This window comes from Mirounga angustirostris, unplaced genomic scaffold, assembly GCF_029215605.1.
Source record: "Mirounga angustirostris isolate CCGP_5_RB_7025 unplaced genomic scaffold, mMirAng1.0.hap1 SCAF_1, whole genome shotgun sequence".
Lineage (NCBI taxonomy): Eukaryota > Metazoa > Chordata > Mammalia > Carnivora > Phocidae > Mirounga > Mirounga angustirostris.
Genome location: NW_026991709.1, coordinates 144,081,735 through 144,100,639, shown reverse-complemented (window position 1 = coordinate 144,100,639; position 18,905 = coordinate 144,081,735). Strand labels below are relative to the sequence as shown.

General features: G+C 37.9%; 1 protein-coding gene across 1 annotated transcript in view; it reads right to left on the bottom strand.

Moving 5' to 3' along the window:
* The window catches only part of STT3B (STT3 oligosaccharyltransferase complex catalytic subunit B), a 100,691-nt gene extending 82,066 nt beyond the window's left edge, over window positions 1-18,625 (bottom strand). Inside the window, exon 1 of the mRNA XM_045903928.3 lies at window positions 17,898-18,625. Coding sequence (XP_045759884.1) covers window positions 17,898-18,211 — 314 coding nt within the window. The 5' untranslated portion in view covers window positions 18,212-18,625. The remainder of the gene's footprint in view (window positions 1-17,897) is intronic.
* Between the last annotated feature and the right edge of the window lie 280 nt (window positions 18,626-18,905).

Genomic DNA, 18,905 nt, shown 5'->3' with positions numbered 1-18,905 from the left:
TTAATAAACTAACTGGAAAAAAGGAAAGGACAATGAAAAGTTGGTACCAAAAAATTACATCAAAATAAGACTGATAAAAGTATTTTAATGCCATTCAAAAAAATCTGAAAAAATTCTAGGATCACATATAATAGTGGATTTGGGGGCACCTGAGCGGCTCTCAGACGCTTAACTGATGAGCCACCCAAGAATCAAGCCCCATGTTCAGCTCTGCACTCAGTGAGGAGTCTGCTTGGGATTTTCTCTCTCCCCCCTGCCCCCCACACCTCCCCTCCACTGGTGCATTCGCTCTCTCTCTCACAAATAAATAAATCTTTAAAAGAAATAAAATCAAATAATAAAATAGTGGATTTGATAAATTAAAACTATTCAATGATATTTTTTGCTTAGTTAAATCCAATATATACTGAAATCTAAAACACCTGGACAAAAGGCAAGAGCTGCACACACTTGGGATGTACTCTCTCTCCACAGAGCACACATACATGTGTATGTAATACATATTTAGGGCAGCACACATTCATATCCTATAGAAATAAGATCTCCAACAAACATCATATATATATATGTGTCATATTTACACTTAATTGTTATTATATATCTACTTATTGATATTATATAATTGCTACATATCATACTATATAAATAAGATTTCCAAATAAGCATTAAAAATACAAATATGTATTATGTTACATATACTTAAGTCAGGACATATATTCATATTCTATGGAAATAAGATTTCCAACTAACAAACATTAAGTATGCATTGTATGGAACACTTATTTAAAAAAAAAATCCTACAGTAATTCCTAAATTAAATATGGTAAACACCAGATTAAAGAAAATTAACACTGTATTGAAGAACATCTCAGCCTTTGACATGCTAATATGTATTATAAGTAAGTGGATGGGATATGCAGTTTTTCCAAATTTAAATTATCAGAGATTATTTTGTTTTGAACTACAATTCCTGGGATATGTATTCTGCAGAACACGCTTTGGCAACCACTCTAACAAATAATTTCTATGATTTCTATGTTCTCTTCTAGGTATGAGGTTCATTCTATAGTCCAGAGAAACCAAGTGTTCCCATTTACCTAGTTTTTAATCAGAAACTTTCAAAGTATCAGCAACCGTAACTCAAGAAGGGGCTAAGAAAGAATAAAGTCAGTCTTCTCTTCCTATTTGAAAGGGGTTGAAGGAGAGAGACAGAAAATACTGAACTATATGAAAACTTTGGTATCCTTCACATATCTAAAGTAATTTCAAAAAAATAAAAATAAAAAAATAAAGTAATTTCAGCAATTTCTATAAAATAACATACATTAAACTCCTCAGAGATAAGCATGTTTGGGGTATACTCTATTTTAAAATGTGTTTATTCTGAGAATTACAAATGTTGCAAATGCATTTACTGAATTTTAATGGACTTACCCCTTCTCCCCCTTTTCTTTTTTACAAATGATGTTACATTATGTTCAACCTGGTGGAATCTGGCATTAGCTTTTTGCCAAATTACTGCACTTGACACCTACACTTTGTCACGGTAACATTGTATCAATATTATAGCAAATACATTATACTTTAGTTTACTTCTTGAGGAAGGTAACTAATTCCACCGTGTGACATTGAAAGTGGAAGAATCTGGGGCAGGAAAGAGTAAAAATGAGTAAAAGGCTTGGTCATTCAATGGCTGTTATCTCTGGTGGAAAATGTTTCTGAGTCGAAGTCTAAAGATGCTCTGTGTTCCATTACATGTCAAAGAATTCCTCCAATAAGCAGATTATTATGACTTTCATTTCTGCCTTTGAATCTCAGATCCAAGAAATCTGAAGGGACATGAAAATAAGTCATGCTCCCTGAAGCACTGTTTTTACACTGGAGAGCTGTACTGAAGTCTGTCTTCAACATACAGAATTGTAATGATGGGAAACTTAACACAGAACAATCTTCCTAACCTGAGAGCTGGGAAGTATCTACAAGTTTATTTCTGTGTATTTTGTATTTGTTCAGGCATGATAGAAAATTGACTCATTTTATTTAAAGCCTTGCATTATGGAATTCAGAATTATTCTGTAGTATTTTCAGTTTTAAAGCAACTCACTGCACTCAATGCCTAAAAGTGTGCTTTTTAAAATACATAAAGGAAATATTTGAATATTGGTTGTGAATCTCTGGCTTCTATTATTTTGAAAAAATATTCTGACCACAACACTTAAGAAACTTAATTTCCATGATAAAGTTTGGAAGTGGGATCAGCCAAGAAAATCTCAAATATCTGCCAATTCCTTACCACTGTCTTCTGAGATCTCCAGCATACCCTCAAAGTGGGAGAACCAATCAATAGTGGAACTAGTCTGGCTATCAAAAACACAAGTTTTGAAATGTGTTGGCAGATAGTGACTGACTGATCCAACTGAATAATTTAGTGGGAAAAAAAATGAAATATGGGTATAGGCAAGACAAGTAAGACATGAATGTACTGGTTCTAACTCTGTCACTCTGGCCAAGTCATTTAGCACTTTACCGAGAATATTATAATAGATCATAAGTGAATAAAAAATACTTGTAAATTTTTCCAAGCCTCATTCTTTTGGAAGTGGAGGGGTGTAATAAGTAGATGGATGGAAGCATCATGTCATTTCATAATTGCACACATTTGCACATGCTATTTTTAAAACCAAAAATACCACCCGAGGCTTCTGACTTCACAAAGTATTATCTCAATATACTAAGCAGTACTTCCTTTTCTCATCTGTAAAACGGGGGTAATAAAATAACTATCTTAAAGTGCTTAAGGACCAATAAGCCACAAAATACATTAAAATTTGCAACAAATTTAGCCCAGACTTAGTATCCCTCCCCACAAAATACAAAATAACTGAGTTAAAAAAAAAAAAAAGGAAAACTGACCAGAGACACAAACATAAAACATAAAAGCACAAAGTCTTCTGTGAATGACAGAAGAAATAAAAATGATACACTATGGTAACCAGTTTCCAAAGATGGTCCGAAATAATTCTGTCCCTAACAGTATATATGACTCTCTGATAGGCCTGTGTCTATTTTGAACAATAAAATATAGTGGAAGTGACACTGATCATTCTATGCCTAGCCCTTAATTGGACAAGCAGCTTTCTTGCTCTTGGAATGCTTTCTTAAAATTCAGCTGCCATGCTGTGAGGCAGCCTAAGCAGCCACATGAAGGAACTAAAAGCTGCAGCTGAGCTCCCAATCAAGACTCCAGATGACTCGTAAGCAGTACAGCATCCCAGCACTTCTAGCCCCAGCTGACTGCAGCCTGTTGAGCCTCCAGATGACTCTCATCATCCCAGAACCACAGCTGACATCGCGAAGCAGAAAAAACTCCCACTCCACCCACAGAATTGTGAAACAATGAAATGCTTTTTGTCACCAAGTTTTGGGGTGGTGTATTATATTTTTATGAATTGAAACAAAAATAATCACGAAATTCCCAGGTATATACTCAAGCAAACATCCACACATATGCATCAGAAAACAGTCTTCAGTGTTCATAGTAGCATTATTCATAAAAGCAAAAAGTTGGAAACCCAAATAGTCACCACCTAGGAATGTATAAATACAAATCAAAGAAAATTATATACAGAATACTACTATTTTTAAAGCTCCAAACAAAGCAAAACTTAGCAACATATTGTCTAGAGACACAAACATATGTATATATATTTTTAATAATGACAAAGGAGATGTTAAACACTCAGATAATGGTTTCTTAGTGCTAAGAGGAAAACCAGGAGGACAGGCTAGAGAAGAAATATGGATGGATGTGAAATTGGTAACACCCTAGCTGGGTAGGGGTTTCACATGGGTGTTTATCATTATGTTTATAATTACATATATGGCATATACATTATTTAATATGTAATTTCCATTTTCAATATAGTTTGATTTATAAAAATTTTTATAGCTTTCTATTATGTTGCAATTCATATCCAACAATTATAACAAGTACTTATAAACTTTTTAAAAGTCTAGAATTATTTTTACTTCAAAAGGAAAACGTTTTGTTTTAAATGCCATTTATATTTACACTTTATTTAAATGTGGTAAATTATTTCAACAATCAAAATAAAGTATACTAAACAAGAAAAAAGATCTCCCTTTCTAAAGAAGTGAGCCATTCATTTTAACAACCTTCAAAAAAATACTTAAAAGGATTTTAGTTGCAGGGCACCTGGGTGACTCAGTCTGTTAAGTGTTGGACTCTTGGCTTCAGGTAGGGTGGTGATCTCATGGATTGTGGGGTTGGAGCCCTGTGTGGTTTGCAGCTCTTTCACCACTCCACGCTGGGTGGGGAGTCTGCTTGGGGATCCTCTCTCTCTCCCCCTCCCCCTGCATGTGCTCTCCCCCTCTCAGATGAATAAATATATCTTAAAAAAAAAAAAAAAAAAGATTTTCGTTGCTTCTCAAGCTCATTTTTCTACTTTCAGTGAATAACTGGCCTTTATAGATTTAAGATTAGGTTTATTTCATCTACCACACATTGTTTCATTATCCTGTTTCTTCTAATACCAGAAAGCTGCTTGGCCTATTAAAATACAGTTTTCTTTAGCTATATATGGTGTAGAGTAAAAATGATTTTAGTATTAAAATTAAATTTCCATGAAGCTTATTAAATTTTTAAAAATTAAGAACACATGCAACATTTTAATTGTCAGTACATTCAACAAACCCTATTCATTGTAACAGATTTAAAGGCACACTGACGGATAAAGGTTTAAAAAAAAAAAAAAGTACACAAAAACATATGGTGAGACCATTACAACCTATCAGTTTTAGGACTCACAGGAATGTTGCTATTATTACATGGAATAGTATAAAGAGCTGACCAGTCATTTTGTTAGAGTCCAATCCATAGTTAAAAAAAAAAAAAAAAAAAGGGTAAAGGCTTGGGGCTCCTGGCTGGCTCAGTAGGAGGAACACAGGACTCCTGATCTCAGGGTTGTGAGTTCGAGCCCCACATGGGATGAAGAGATTACTTAAATAAATAAAAACTATTTTAAAAAAAAGGTAATGACTTTATATTTTGGCTTACTTAACTCTCGGGATCTACAAATTCAATGATCCTCCCAGTAATTAGACATAGACAAAGCTATTTCTATTGCAGAGACACTTTATTGGAGACACGATTTATTTAACCCCAATGAGTATTTTTATTTAGTATCCTTTAACCTCTTGTGGGAAGGTTTAAATGAAATCAGTCAGAGCTGTGATGGCTTCCTAAAGTGTTGCTTAATTTCCAAATTAATTACCAATAGAGGGCTTTTTGAAATTTCCCCTTCTGCCACTTCGCCTTCAACTTCACCACCAACCTACATTAGTACCTACTGTCAATAACCGAAAGAATCAAAGAGGATTTTCACTTTTAAGGAAAATGGAAAAAAGGAAAAACAGGGTTCACTATTTGTTTTGCAGCATGCCATTAAGGAGGCAGCCTGCACCCTGAGCAGTGAGAATGGCACCATTAAGCTCCGCCCCTTGGGAACAACACTCAACATCAAACCATAGTTTTGAATTGCGTCTGTCTATTCCTTATCTCTCTTTACTTTGTGCGTCCTTTAGGCCTAAGCCTCTTGTGCATCAGAAAAATGCAGGGTTATTTTTTGGGTTTAGGAACACCAAAAACAATTTTTTCCACATAAATTAATTGTTCTTTGCTTTATGCATTTTTGGCTTACAAAAGTTTTCGTTGGAATGCTCTACTTTTGGATGGGGGATGCTGTAATCACAGAGTTAAATCAAGAGCCAAGAAAGCAAATGGATCATTAATCCAACCCCACCCAAACTCATCACTTGCATGAATTTAATGCCTACATACCCAATGATCATTTCTATTCTTACTATTCCTCCACATCAAGATATATTTCTCAAGTTCAAACAAAATGCCACCTTGTAAACTTTACTTTTATTGCTGACATGTCTTTTTTCATTTATCAGCTCAAAAGTTAGCAGTATTAACTGGTCTGTCTTTTCTTATTCAATATTCCTTAACAGTGAGTTAAAACTTGAGACAGTTATTTGTACTTAGAAGAAATACTGAAAATCTCCCTCCCTTAAAGTTCTTCTAGGATATTCAGCTAGCTAGTCATTTCCCAATTGCTGATGGCAATTACTCATATAAATTATTTTTCCATAAGCATTATCACCTCCTTTCTGCATCATCAACTCTTTCCTTCTTCTGTAAGATTAAAATGACACCTTTATTGATGGTGAGATTATGATGTTCACTAAGAGGTCCACCAACAATTCCAATGAGGGGGTGGTGAATTTCCACACCAAAAATCATTTTTCTAACATCTCTGTCCTACAAATCACCTTAATTCTGACACTAAGATAGTGTTAAATCCCACAAAAGTTCAGTCCTACAAGACGGACCTCCCCAGCCCCCAATCTCCCACTTCACAAACCAATCACAAGTCCAAGTTGCCACCAGTGCTTCTAGCCAACTAGCTATAGACCAGAAGTTCTAGTGACCCCCTCTTTGGATTCAATTAATTTGGTAGAGCTGCTCACAGAACTGAGAGAAAATATTTAGCTTACTAGATCACAGATTTATTATAAAAGGACAGAACTCAGGAAAAGACTGATAAAAGATTCACAGGGCAAGATTATGTGGGAAGGGGCACGAGGCTTCCATGCCCTGAGTATACCACCCTCCCCAAATCTCCTCATAGTCACAAATATGGAAGTTCTCCAAACTCTGTCCTTTGGGGTTTTAATGAAGACTCCCATTACATTGGCATGATTGATTAAATTATTGGGACCACTGGTGATTCAACCTTCCAGACCTTCTCCCCTTCCCAGAGGTCAGGAGGAAGAACTTACACTTCCAACCCTCTAATCACGGGGTAGGTTTCACTGGCAACCAACCCCTATCCCCTTAGGCTTTCCAAAATCACTTTATTAACATAACAAAAGATGCCAAACCTCCCCCCCCACCCATCACTTAGAAAATTACAAAGGTTTTAGGAGCTCTGTGCCAGAAACGAGGATGAAGACCAAACATATCTTCTTATTATGAATCACAGTATCACCACACATGATTCTACTGATATCACAGTCAAATCCAAGGTTTATCAAGGTATTACACAACAGAGACTTCCTGTGCTATTACTATCATCACCTAAACATAAATTGTACCCACTACGTTCCTAATACAGTGTACGATATTCTAGCATGATTAGAAATGATGTTCTTACCCGAAAGGATCTCATCTCTCTATAATAACAGTAAGTTATTATTATTCATTAGAGAGGGAAATAAGAACCATATCACCATAACAGTATTTTACCACTTTAGGCAAAAAACAAATAACTTAAATCCCCTTGAATGTTTTTACATTACAGGTGTTAAAAATCTTCAAAACGGATCTAGCCTATTTAGTTAAATGAACAGTCCTGAACAAAATTTAACCGAAGTAAGTTTGTTCTATAGTGGGATCAATAAAACCTGTATCTATACCTCTCACACAAGGCAGATAAACTATATTAGATTGTTATTTCTTAAAGAAGTATTCCTGGCATGTTTCCTAACAGTTAATGCATTTCAAAAAAAAATTATCCCTACTTCCCTGGGGAATTCAAACAAGAGAAATACTAGAGGTATTAAAGAAGCTTAAATCATTAGGTTGGACCAATATCCAAATACAGCCTAATTCAAAGTCATTTATATTTCTCTTTGGCATATATTACAAGGGATATAGGGGACAAGGGATAGTAAGTATGTATATACCTTCCTTATGATACTTGGTTTAAATTTTAAGTTTGGGGCGCCTGGGTGGCTCAGTTGGTTAAGCGACTGCCTTCGGCTCAGGTCATGATCCCAGGGTCCCGGGATCGAGTCCCACATCGGGCTCCCTGCTCAGCAGGGAGTCTGCTTCTCCCTCTGACCCTCCTCCCTCTCATGCTCTCTGTCTCTCATTCTCTCTGTCTCAAATAAATAAATAAAATCTTTAAAAAAAAAAAAAATTTTAAGTTTGAATTCTGTAGAAATACTAGCTGACTAAATTGGGAGTTTGAAGAAAGACAGTCCTGGATTTAAATTCTTCAACAATGCATTAACTATGAAACAAGCTTTGTTCACAAAAGAAATCAACTGTTATCCATTCATGGAGTATGGGTTACATACTAACGGGCAGCAGAAAAATACCGCCAAATTTGATCAAAATCATTCTGACCAATAAATAGACATGCGTTAGAGAGCATTCTTGTTTACTATTTCACTTAAGAACTGCTTTCTAATTAAAAGAAAAGCTTACTTGGAAGAAATACTCACTGAACTAAAATCTTCCTCCGTTAAAGTTCTCCTAGGATATCCAGCTAGCCAGTCATGGCCTAGAATCTCATTTCCAATATCCTTAATCATTTGCTAACACATAATGCCAAATTTCCACGCCCCAACAGATTTCAAGCTCCTACATAAATAATCATGTAAAATCCTACATAAAAAAAATCATTTGCTTTATTATTCTTTTTTTTAATTTTTTATTTATTATTTTTTAAAGATTTTATTTATTTATTTGAGACAGAGAGAATGAGAGACAGAGAACATGAGAGGGAAGAGGGTCAGAGGGAGAAGCAGACTCCCCACCGAGCAGGGAGCCCGATGTGGGACTCGATCCCGGGACTCCAGGATCATGACCTGAGCCGAAGGCAGTCGCTTAACCAACTGAGCCACCCAGGCGCCCTATTCTCTTTTTTAATTGAAGTATAGTTGACATACAATGTTGCCTTTGTTTCAGGTGTACAACATAGTGCTTAGGCAATTGTATACATTACTCAATGCCTGACTTTTACTATTCTTTGAATAAAACTTTTTATCCCCTGAAGACAGGTTCTGAAAGGAACCTACTACTATCAAACCTCTCCTATTCCTGAAGACCAAGACAATTACTAAATCAATAAAGGAAATAAAGATATGGGAAAGAAAAACAATAGTAGCCATGGAAGACTGGAAGAAGAAGAGAGAGCAATCCTTTACAAATATACCAATACATTATTAAACAGCCCGTGCTTAGGGGTCTCCTAAATTCCTTCAGTTCAGATCTCTTTCCAACATTCTCTTTCCTTCTTTCTTTCAAGAACTAACAACCACTCCCTACCTTATATAAATTTTAGTATGTTTTAAAGTGACAATAGTTGGCAAAAGTTATAGTTTAAAAACCAGTCCTTTGCATTTATCTGATTATTTATCATTTGTCTCCTCAATGACAGTGATGTCTCCTCCCTCACCCTCTCTTCCTTATACTCTCAGTGTCTGCTGAAAGACTGAATCTCTCTGGCCAGTTAGTACTTTTTGAAAAGCTGTCAAGGTTATCTCTTGACAAGATTGACTCCAGCTCAAAATATCAATCTTACGATAATTTTTGATCTCAAGTGAAGAGAAGGATGCTTTCCCTTTCCTACAAGTACTTCCTGCTGCAAAAGAGCAGGCAACCTCCTCAGGGGGGTAAGAAGCCTGGTTAATCAAATTATTGCTAAACCTTATTACCACACATTCTCCACAACCCTTTGATCAATGAAGATGGACCTTAAATACAATGCCGAGCAAAAAAAAAAAAAAGACACAAAAGCTCTAAGTGCATTTATCTCAAGTTTTAAAACAGGCAAAACTAAATTATATTATTTAGGAATGCACACAGAATTGTACCACCTATGAGGAAAAGCAAGTATGTAATTACTATACAAGTGGGAAGCAAGGGAGGCAAGCACACATCAAGACTTCTGAGGTGGGGCCAATGTTCTATTTCTTAATCTGGGTGATGATCACATGGGTGTTTATCTTATAATTAGTCATTACATTGTACATTTGGTTTATATACTTCTCAGAATGTGTTATATTTCACCATAAAAGAAAAACTTTTTTAAAGACTGAAACCAAACATTTTCTCATCAAAAGCCTTTGCAAAACGTTTTTCTCATGCTTATATAAACATTTAAGACATTTTCAAAGAACATCTCAGAAACTTCAAGAGTGCTGCCTTCCAATAATTCTGTGCTCCATTATTGTTCCTGTGGATTATACAAGTAAGATGGTTTAATAATTAACCTGAATAATAAAACCTACTTAAATAGAATTTATTCTACTTTAAGGAGTTACTGGCATTTTAAGAATAGGCATGAACACTGAGAGAGTAGACCTTAAAAGTTTTCAACACAATAAAAAAATTTTTTGTAACTTTATATAAGGTGACAAATGTTAGCATCTTATTATCATTTCAAAATGTATACAAATACCGAATCATTATGCTGTACACCTGAAATTAATAAAATGTCACGTCAATTATACTTCAATTTAAAAAAAAAAGAATAGGCATGAAATAAACATGGTGGTAACAAGTGAGTTTCCCCGTGGTGATTCCTTTCACCAATCCTACTCTACCCTTTTGGCCAGCAACAAACAATAATTTAAGCTGTGCATATACAGGAACTTTATAAATTATGAATTACTACTTTTAATTTAAAAATAGTATAGAAAACAGCATATGCTACAATATTATCTATCCATCTATCTATGGAGAGAAAGACCCAATAACTTAAGTTTAAAAACCAAATTCATCTGAAGTCATGTGTAGGTTGGAAAGATTGCTAGATATCACTAAAGAAAAGAACACTGCACTGTGAAGAAAAATCTTTACTGGAGAAAAACTGATAAACCTGTAAGGCATAAAAAGGAAATTAAAAGAAAACCTCAAAAGAAACATTATCAATTTAGTTATCAACTAATCATTTATATTTTATTAATATAAACATAAATTTTCTTTATGATTTTATGAATAGTCTTTCTCCTCAGATAGGAATGAATAAAAAAGTTAAAAAAAACTGAAAACCTAAAGCATGAAAACTATTAACTCAATGAAACTACAGATGAGTGAAGCACACAAGTTTTATATCACCAATTCTAAAGAAGTCAAACTTCACATAAAAATCGTTTCATAGCTGAACTTCAATTGCCAACATTTCCAATATTGTCAATTTAAAATGAGTGGTAGAAACAAACTTCCCTTCATCTTCTCAAGTAACAATTTTCAAACAACTTCTCACAAAACGCCCTCTAATGCAAACAAAGGTGCAAAGAAAATAGAAAAGAATCTAGCCGAAGTACAACCTTAGAAAAGGTACTTCACCCTCTGGTGTTCAGCTTCTTTGCCCTGAAAACAAGCCAAGCCAGCAAACACTCTGGAAGCCCTGCAGACCATAGAATTCTGGGTCTACTCTGAGCTCCCACCCTGTAAAAAGTCCCTTAACTGGAATGGCGTAATATTTCCAACCTTATTGCAATGAACTTTTTACAGACAAAATAAATCTAAATAAAACAACATTCACTTGGATTCATTCATCTTTTCTTCTCACTCAGCTATTCCCCTTAAAAGCCCCATCTCTGAAAACTCCCTAGTCATTCGGTTTAAAAACTTGAAGTCAGGCGCACTTGGGTGGCTCAGGTCACGATCCCAAGGTCCTGGGATCAAGCCCCACGTCGGGCTCCCTGCTCAGTGGAAAGCCTGCTTCTCCCTTTGCCCCACCCCACCGCCCCCGACCCTGCTCCTCACTCTATCTCAAACGAATAAAATCTTTAACAAAAAATAAAAATAAATAAAAACTTGAAGTCATCATCAACTCTTCTCTCTTCCCTACATCAAAACAAGTAATCAGCCATCATCCAACTAGTGAGCTTAGTTAGCTAGGCATGGATTGTGCCCAGGCACTCGGATAGGCCAATATGTTAAGACTTAAATCAGGGCAGCTGATTCAAAAACATAAATTAAATGGAGGACACTTTCATTTAAGCCTGTCTTGAAGGCAGAAGATGCAGTAAAAAGGACATAGATTTTGGAGACAAGCAAACCTGTATTATTCAATTCTTAGTGGAATACTGAACTGAAGTACCTTTTATCTACAGAAATAAGAGATGTTACCTTATCTCCTTAATTCTAAGATCTAAAATCAAGTTGTAAGACACTGTAAAAACTAAGCATCTACTATCATTTAGAACGTATATTAAAGTTATCCTGCAGCACTAAGTTCCACAGAAAGAAAAAATGGTCACTAATGATATGGTCAATTTAATTAGCGTAGCAGTCACAATTCTTCAGAAATGTGTATTTCTAAAAATAGTATAAACTTGACCAACATAAAGGCATTCACCAACCTATGTATAGGTTATATTCCAAAGTATGTTTAGATGCCTTTCATTTGAAACTCCGAAGGTGTTTTTACAAAGAAATAAAATTCCAAGTCTACAAATGCCAGTTTACTTACATTTACCTAAAATAGGAGAACCTCTGGCAGTTGTTCCTATCTCTTCCAACTCTTACCTCCACTTAACACTTTTTAAAAAAAAATCCTATGGTATTGACACTTTCTATCAATTTCTAAATCCCTGGAAATTATGTGTCTGAATTAGGTCAAGTGAGGACACAGAAACTTTCTCAGAAAAGAGTAAGTGATTTAAAAACAAAAAATATCCACCAGAATCAGGTAAAGGAAGTAAAGGAGTTAAGATGGGGTACCATGTTAACCATTTACATTTTTTCCCCTTTCAACAGTATTAATTTGGCCCATAGATTGTATTCATGGGCCCTGTATTATTTGAAAATGTTTTCATTTTTTCCTATTTATTGTAGGGACTGAAAGAAGTCACTTTTGCAATTATACATAAATTAAGCATTATTATCTGGACAAAACATGGCAATAAAAGAGCATAAATATGACTCAGAGTAAGCAACAGGCGGACCAATAAAAGGCTTCTAATAACCCAAAAGGAATTTAGGTATTCCACAAAAATTAAGTCTAGTAAAACCAACGTCAATACCCTTCTAACAACTTCAGGCGTTTCTTCTGTGACATCAGATTTGGCAGTCAGGTCATTTAACAGACATCCATTGACTTATGATGTACTCAGGTAATTTACTAACCAAAACCTAGAAAGATTAAATCTTGATTCTAACCTGCAGTCCAATTGAGGGTGATACAGAAACAGTATTTATACTCATTATGTTCAAGTATTATAGAAAACAAATGTTGTCCAGAAATAAGAGATCCTCTTAATTATGGAGTTGGAGAACAAAGATAACACTCTTCATATTACCATGAATGATGTACTATCAGTGTCTACAAGCAGGATTTAAAAGCAGTATTAGAAAGATATGATAAGGCAAATTAAGTAAAACACTAACTGCAGAATCTAGGTGTAGCAGTGTTTGCTATAAAATTCTTTTAACTTTTTTGTATGAAAATTTTTATAATGTAACAATCTAGCAATGTACAAATCTGTTGAATTGTGGGATGCTTTATAATTTAGGTTAACAGCAGTATGGTCTCTAAGAGCATTAAGTTTTCAAAGTAAACAAGTAAAAAATATGATTCAGTCACTCCAGAATATTAATCTTTCCATTTTTTCTGAGAGCATGTATGCACAAATCAATACTAAGAAGGTACAATGAAGAGAACTTTTAACATTTTCTCATATCCCAAACTACTCATAACTTATAGGGAGTATAAAATCAGAAGGAGATTAAGTACAGACAGGCCAGTAAGTTTCCCCATATTCGTTAACAACTGGGTCAGAGCCATAATGAGCTTCTAATGCTTGGTCTACAACCAATGTTGAATTTATGCAAACTACTCATGGCAATAAGAGATCTGCAGTCTTACTCAGGTTAGCACTCAAAATACAAAAATCCAGAACAAAAAGAAAAAGTTCCAAAGTCTTTGCTGACAGATCCTAACTACCCCAGGACCTATTCTATATGCCTCATGAAACCTATGAGGCATAAGAACCTCTAAGAACCACCACACTTAAATCAAATGGGAGCAAGTCCGATTCCATTATCCAATGCAGCAGGTCAAGACACTCCCTGCACCTCCTCCCTAAGTGTTCTTGTAACTTACAACGACTTTAAGCTCAAGGCTAGAAAAATTGTAAATTACAACGACTCCAGTGACAGGATACCTGTTCTGAAGAGCAGCTGGACTGCTGTTGCTTATGATTCCACAAAGTAACTTTTTAAGATTTGGGATGTTTTTTTCTAAAACTGGTTTTGTTACCCATTTTGTCTTCTTCAGAACTGAGGTCAATAGCCCCTTTTTGTCATCTGCAAAGTGAAGAAAAACATGGAGACCTCAAAGTACAGGAACTAGTTCCCAGCTTACAAACAGCTTATGTTCCAAAGGTTTATCAATCCTTTGAAAACATGGTTGCACTAATTAATCTATTTATACCATAGTTTCTTTGAAAAACTGTATTCCAAGTTTCAATTCTAAACTGGAGCTTTCTGCCCTGCAAAAAGACATCTGCTGCCCTTTTACAGCTAACTGCAGCCAAAATCAGAGAGGCTCAGAGAATTCTCTCTAGGGCTCTAGGGAGAAGCCACTGCAACCTGTGCAGGCAGGGAAAAGGGCAGCTCTCCTTATATAGGTAGCTTTTACATCACCTCTGTGGGAAAAGCTACTACAATTTAACAAGATAACGGCTGTGAAAAAGGTACTTGGTTAATATAAGAGTATTAACATACAAAAATAAGTAGAAACTACATTTTGCTCCAGATAAAAAGAAGATAAAATTAGGTGCTGTTAAACTAGTTGCTCAACCAAATGTCTGGCAAGTACAGACAACATACTCTCAAACTGCTTCCTCATGTCTGATCAACTCAACTGATAAGGGAGGAAATTACTAAAGTGGTGAGGAGATCATACCACAAATGTTGCTAAGTTCTAAAAAAGTGTAGTGTACTTTAAAATTCAATAAATCGATAATAGCCAACATTATATACCACCACTTACAACAACTGCAAGATTTATAAAAATTGAGTGACAAATTTAAAAAACAAGTACAACTTTGTGACAATGAGTCACCTCTGGCAACTAACTAGAGTCTTACGCAATTTAAGAACTACTGTAAAATTATAGAAATAACTCATAATCAAACAGAAAAAGTAAACTTTTCACTAAAAAGACTTCAGAAATGAAGTCAGTAACAAAGACATGAAAAAAGGAAACAGAGAAGGCCAGAACAAATTGATTTGTTGATACAAAATCTGAAAGAAACGTTTAAATATTATTAAAGGTTCATGGCATTGCTGTATTATAAAATAGTAATCTGGGAGACTCCCAAGCTAGTATAACACTAGAGTATTAGATTAAAGATCAAAATATTGGTATTCTTAGTACCTTGGAAGGAAAAACTGCTTTAAAAATCCAGAGTAATTGGGCGTTTGGGTGGCTCAGATGGTTAAGCGTCTGCCTTCGGCTCAGGTCATGATCCCAGGGTCCTGGGATGGAGTCCCACATCGGGCTCCCTGCTCCTTGGGTGCCTGCTTCTCCCTCTGCCTCTCTCTCTCTGTCTCTCATGAATAAATAAATAAAATCTTAAAAAAAAAAAATCCAGAGTAATAATGATAGACACTCTAACCCTTTTTCAAAATTTTTCAACAAGAATGGATTATAAGAATGAGATACCTAACTACTTGAGATCTTCAAAAGATATAAAAAGAAAAACAAAAGTGAGCGAAGAAGGGATTTTTTTGGTCTAAAACCTAATTTTCTCATTAAGTCAACCCAAATTATACTTAGACATCAAATTTATATTGGCAAATCTCTGTTCACAGTAAGGGATAGGGACAATTCCTTTATTGTAAAAAGACTAATACTAATGACAATTATCTAATAGTATGAACAGAAGCATTTAATTAGGAATATGATAAAATGTAAATATCCAAACTATTAGTAAGCAGAACACCTAAAGTAGATCTTTAAGAATGAAGAGATACATATACCTTTAGATTAGCTTATATGAATTAAAGTTCAAATTTCATACATTTAGCTAAAAGACAGTGTTTCTGAAATATGTTTCTATACATAAAAAAATAGAAGTGAAACAAATTTCATGTGGATAAAAAAGGGTTATGCTCTCCAAGCATATTCTTGAAACTTGAAAAAAGATCAACTTCTAATTCTTTGCCATACTTAAAAAAAAGAAAAAAGTAATATTATCGGTGAAGCAACCTGATAAGACCTCATGATTACAATACTCAATTTCAATAGTAATTTTGGGCTGACTTGATGCAGATTTCTAATCTTCCTTCAAAATAAGGAAAAATAACAAAATCGTCTCATCATTCAGTTGTGAATTTTTCTGCAATCCTTAATTGCAGCCTCAAAGTTACTACTAAACAATATTCAGCCTTTGTAAAAATGATACTCTCTGTAGAAATACTATTCACTATTTTTGTTACCCGTTGATGTTTGGTCGCCATGCACTTCTGCTGTTGTAATCTAAAAAGACAACTTTCTCTTTTTACACTGTTCAGTAAAATATTAGCAGTTTTCATTTTCTGGTTCCAATTTCATTTTTATCTAATTTGCTTAAGTGTTTCAAACCTAAGACTAAGAACACTGTACCTAGTTCCCAAGGCTTCACAGTATTTTCTTCTGTGATTCCAAGTAACATAAAGTTTTTTTTTTTAAATGTTAGAAAAAAATCAAAACCTCTTCGTTTCACGAAGAATGTCCCAGTAATTGTTTACCTAAACTGAATTCTCCATGAGTGGGCCCCTGTCGTGTTCAACAGATGCAGCACTACCAATTTTTCTATCCATAACAGAACTTCAATCCAGTATTTTAATATATGGATAATTCACGACCCCAAATATTTGTAATCCATATATCAGTAGCTCTCAAGAAGATTCTTTGTATTAAAATGATAAATATCCTAAAATTTAGTTAGATCTAATTATAAGAATATAAGATTAACTCAAGGCTGACAAGTCGGGTCAACATGAATTTAGTTTAAAAGGCACAGGCTCAGATATAAAGCAAAAACAAAAACCAAATAGGCTGGGAAAGCTGGGTAAAAAATTAAAGCAATCTTCCTATCTATAGAATTCACAAACCAGGGTAGTGCCTAAATTAGCTAGCGCTCTTATAGGGTAATTTCCTAAAACATTCAGGTCAGTCCCGGATACCACGTGCAACTTCTGTATTATAACCTAAGGCTCCCCATCACTGTGGCAGTTTGTTCTCTTATCCACAAACCTTCCTGCAGAGACCAATAAAGGAACTAATGCCATGCTTTCGGATATTGTGCATAACATACTGAGGGTGACAGTTGGGCTAACAGAGTAATGTTCTTGCTCTAAAAAGCAAACCAAGATAATTGTGGAACAGTGAGGTGCTGAGTGCACTTAGGGGCCCTGAAAAAAGCCACTCCTGAAAATATCTAGTGTTAAATAAATAAGAGTCCCTAGCTTTCAGGTTACTTTCAGGGGTATTATTTCCTTTCCTACAACACCTCACTACTCACTCCCTTTTCCCCTTCTTGTATAAAAGAGGAGAAACACTAAAAGCGTAAAACTGCGAGGCTGAGCAGACAGGGCTCCTGCACATCTGGCCTCACCTCCAACGGCAACAGGGCAACCCCTGGGCGATCCCATCCCAACCAGCAAAAACGCGCCAGCAAAAAAGAGAACGCGAAAGCCACGGGCGGGGAGGCGGGGAGTCCGCCACGAGTCGGCCGAGGAGAGACCTGCCGGCTCCCGGCGTGGCCACTCTGGACTGGGCAACCCAAGAGGGCTGCAAGGGGGCTTCGCTCGCCCTCCCAGGAGGCGTCACACTTATTCGGCCGGGGGGCAAAGTCCCACTCGGGGACCCCCGACGCCCCGCCTCGGGCTGCGCGGGGGAAACTTCGCCCACGGGCAGGGGGCGCGCCCGGAGCTCCGGGACCCGCGCTCGCCTCTGCCGGGGTGCGCGTGGGGCTCGGCGGCGGCGCCGGGCCAAGTCCGGGGCGAGCCGCGGCGGGCAGAGGCGCCGGTCCCGGGTCTCCGCGGGCCGCGGGCGGGGGAGGGGCGGCGGGGCACTTACCACGGGTCGAACTCGTGAATGATGCTTTCGAAGCGAATGACCGCGAAGAGGCGCGAGCTGAAGCCGGCAAGCCAGGCCAGGAAGAGGATGGTGAAGGAGAGCAGCGACTGCCAGCCGGCCGGCTGCGACAGCCCCCCGGACAGCCCCGCGGGGGCCGGCTTCGGCGGCGCCACGCCGCCCGCCGCCTTGTGCGCGCACTGGGCCCCGGGCCCGTGGTGGCCGTGCCGGCTGTTCCCCAAGGCCATGAGGCCGCTCCACGGGGACGAGTTGAGGGACGACTTGTGCTTGCTCTCCGGGGCCGAGGGCTCCGCCATGTTGTGCCCCGGCGGCGGGTCTCCCTCCTCGCCGCCGCCGCCGCCTGGTGCGAGGGGTGCTGGGCGGGGACCCGGAGGAGGAGGAGGAGGAGGAGAAGGAGGAAGAAAAAGGAGGAGGAGGGAAGAGCGCTGCGCGCTCCCGCCCTCAGCGCCGCGAGGCCGGGGGACAGGGGGTGGAGGCGGCGGCAGGGAGTCTCCGCCTCAGCAGCGGCCGCGACTGCCGCGCTCTCAACTCGGATGGCCCTTGCGCCCCACTAGCCATCCGTATCCCCCGTGCAGCTGCGGCAGCGGCGAAAGCCGACGGGACGAGGGCGCCAGAGAAGAAGCAGCAGACGGAGGCGGCACCACAGCTCGGAGCAGCAATGACATTCCTTCTCACACTCGCCGCCCGCCCCGCTGTGAAGAGCAGGAGGAGGAGCCCCCTGGAGTCCGGGCGGAGCTCAGGCTACCTCTGACTCCGCCCCTGACCCAACAGGAACTGGCCCTTCCACCTGTCACAATGCGACAGGTCCGTTAGGGGGCGGGCCCAGAACCGCGGTGCCCACCAATGGGGGCGCGAGCTGGGGCGGGGCTTAGCCCAACAGCTCTCCCCCACTCCCTCCCCCTCCCGCCTCGCGCCCGTTAGCCCGGGGCGGCCGTGCTGCGCGGCTACGGCTTCATTGTCAGTTGAAAGACGCGGTTTCGCGCGCCTGTG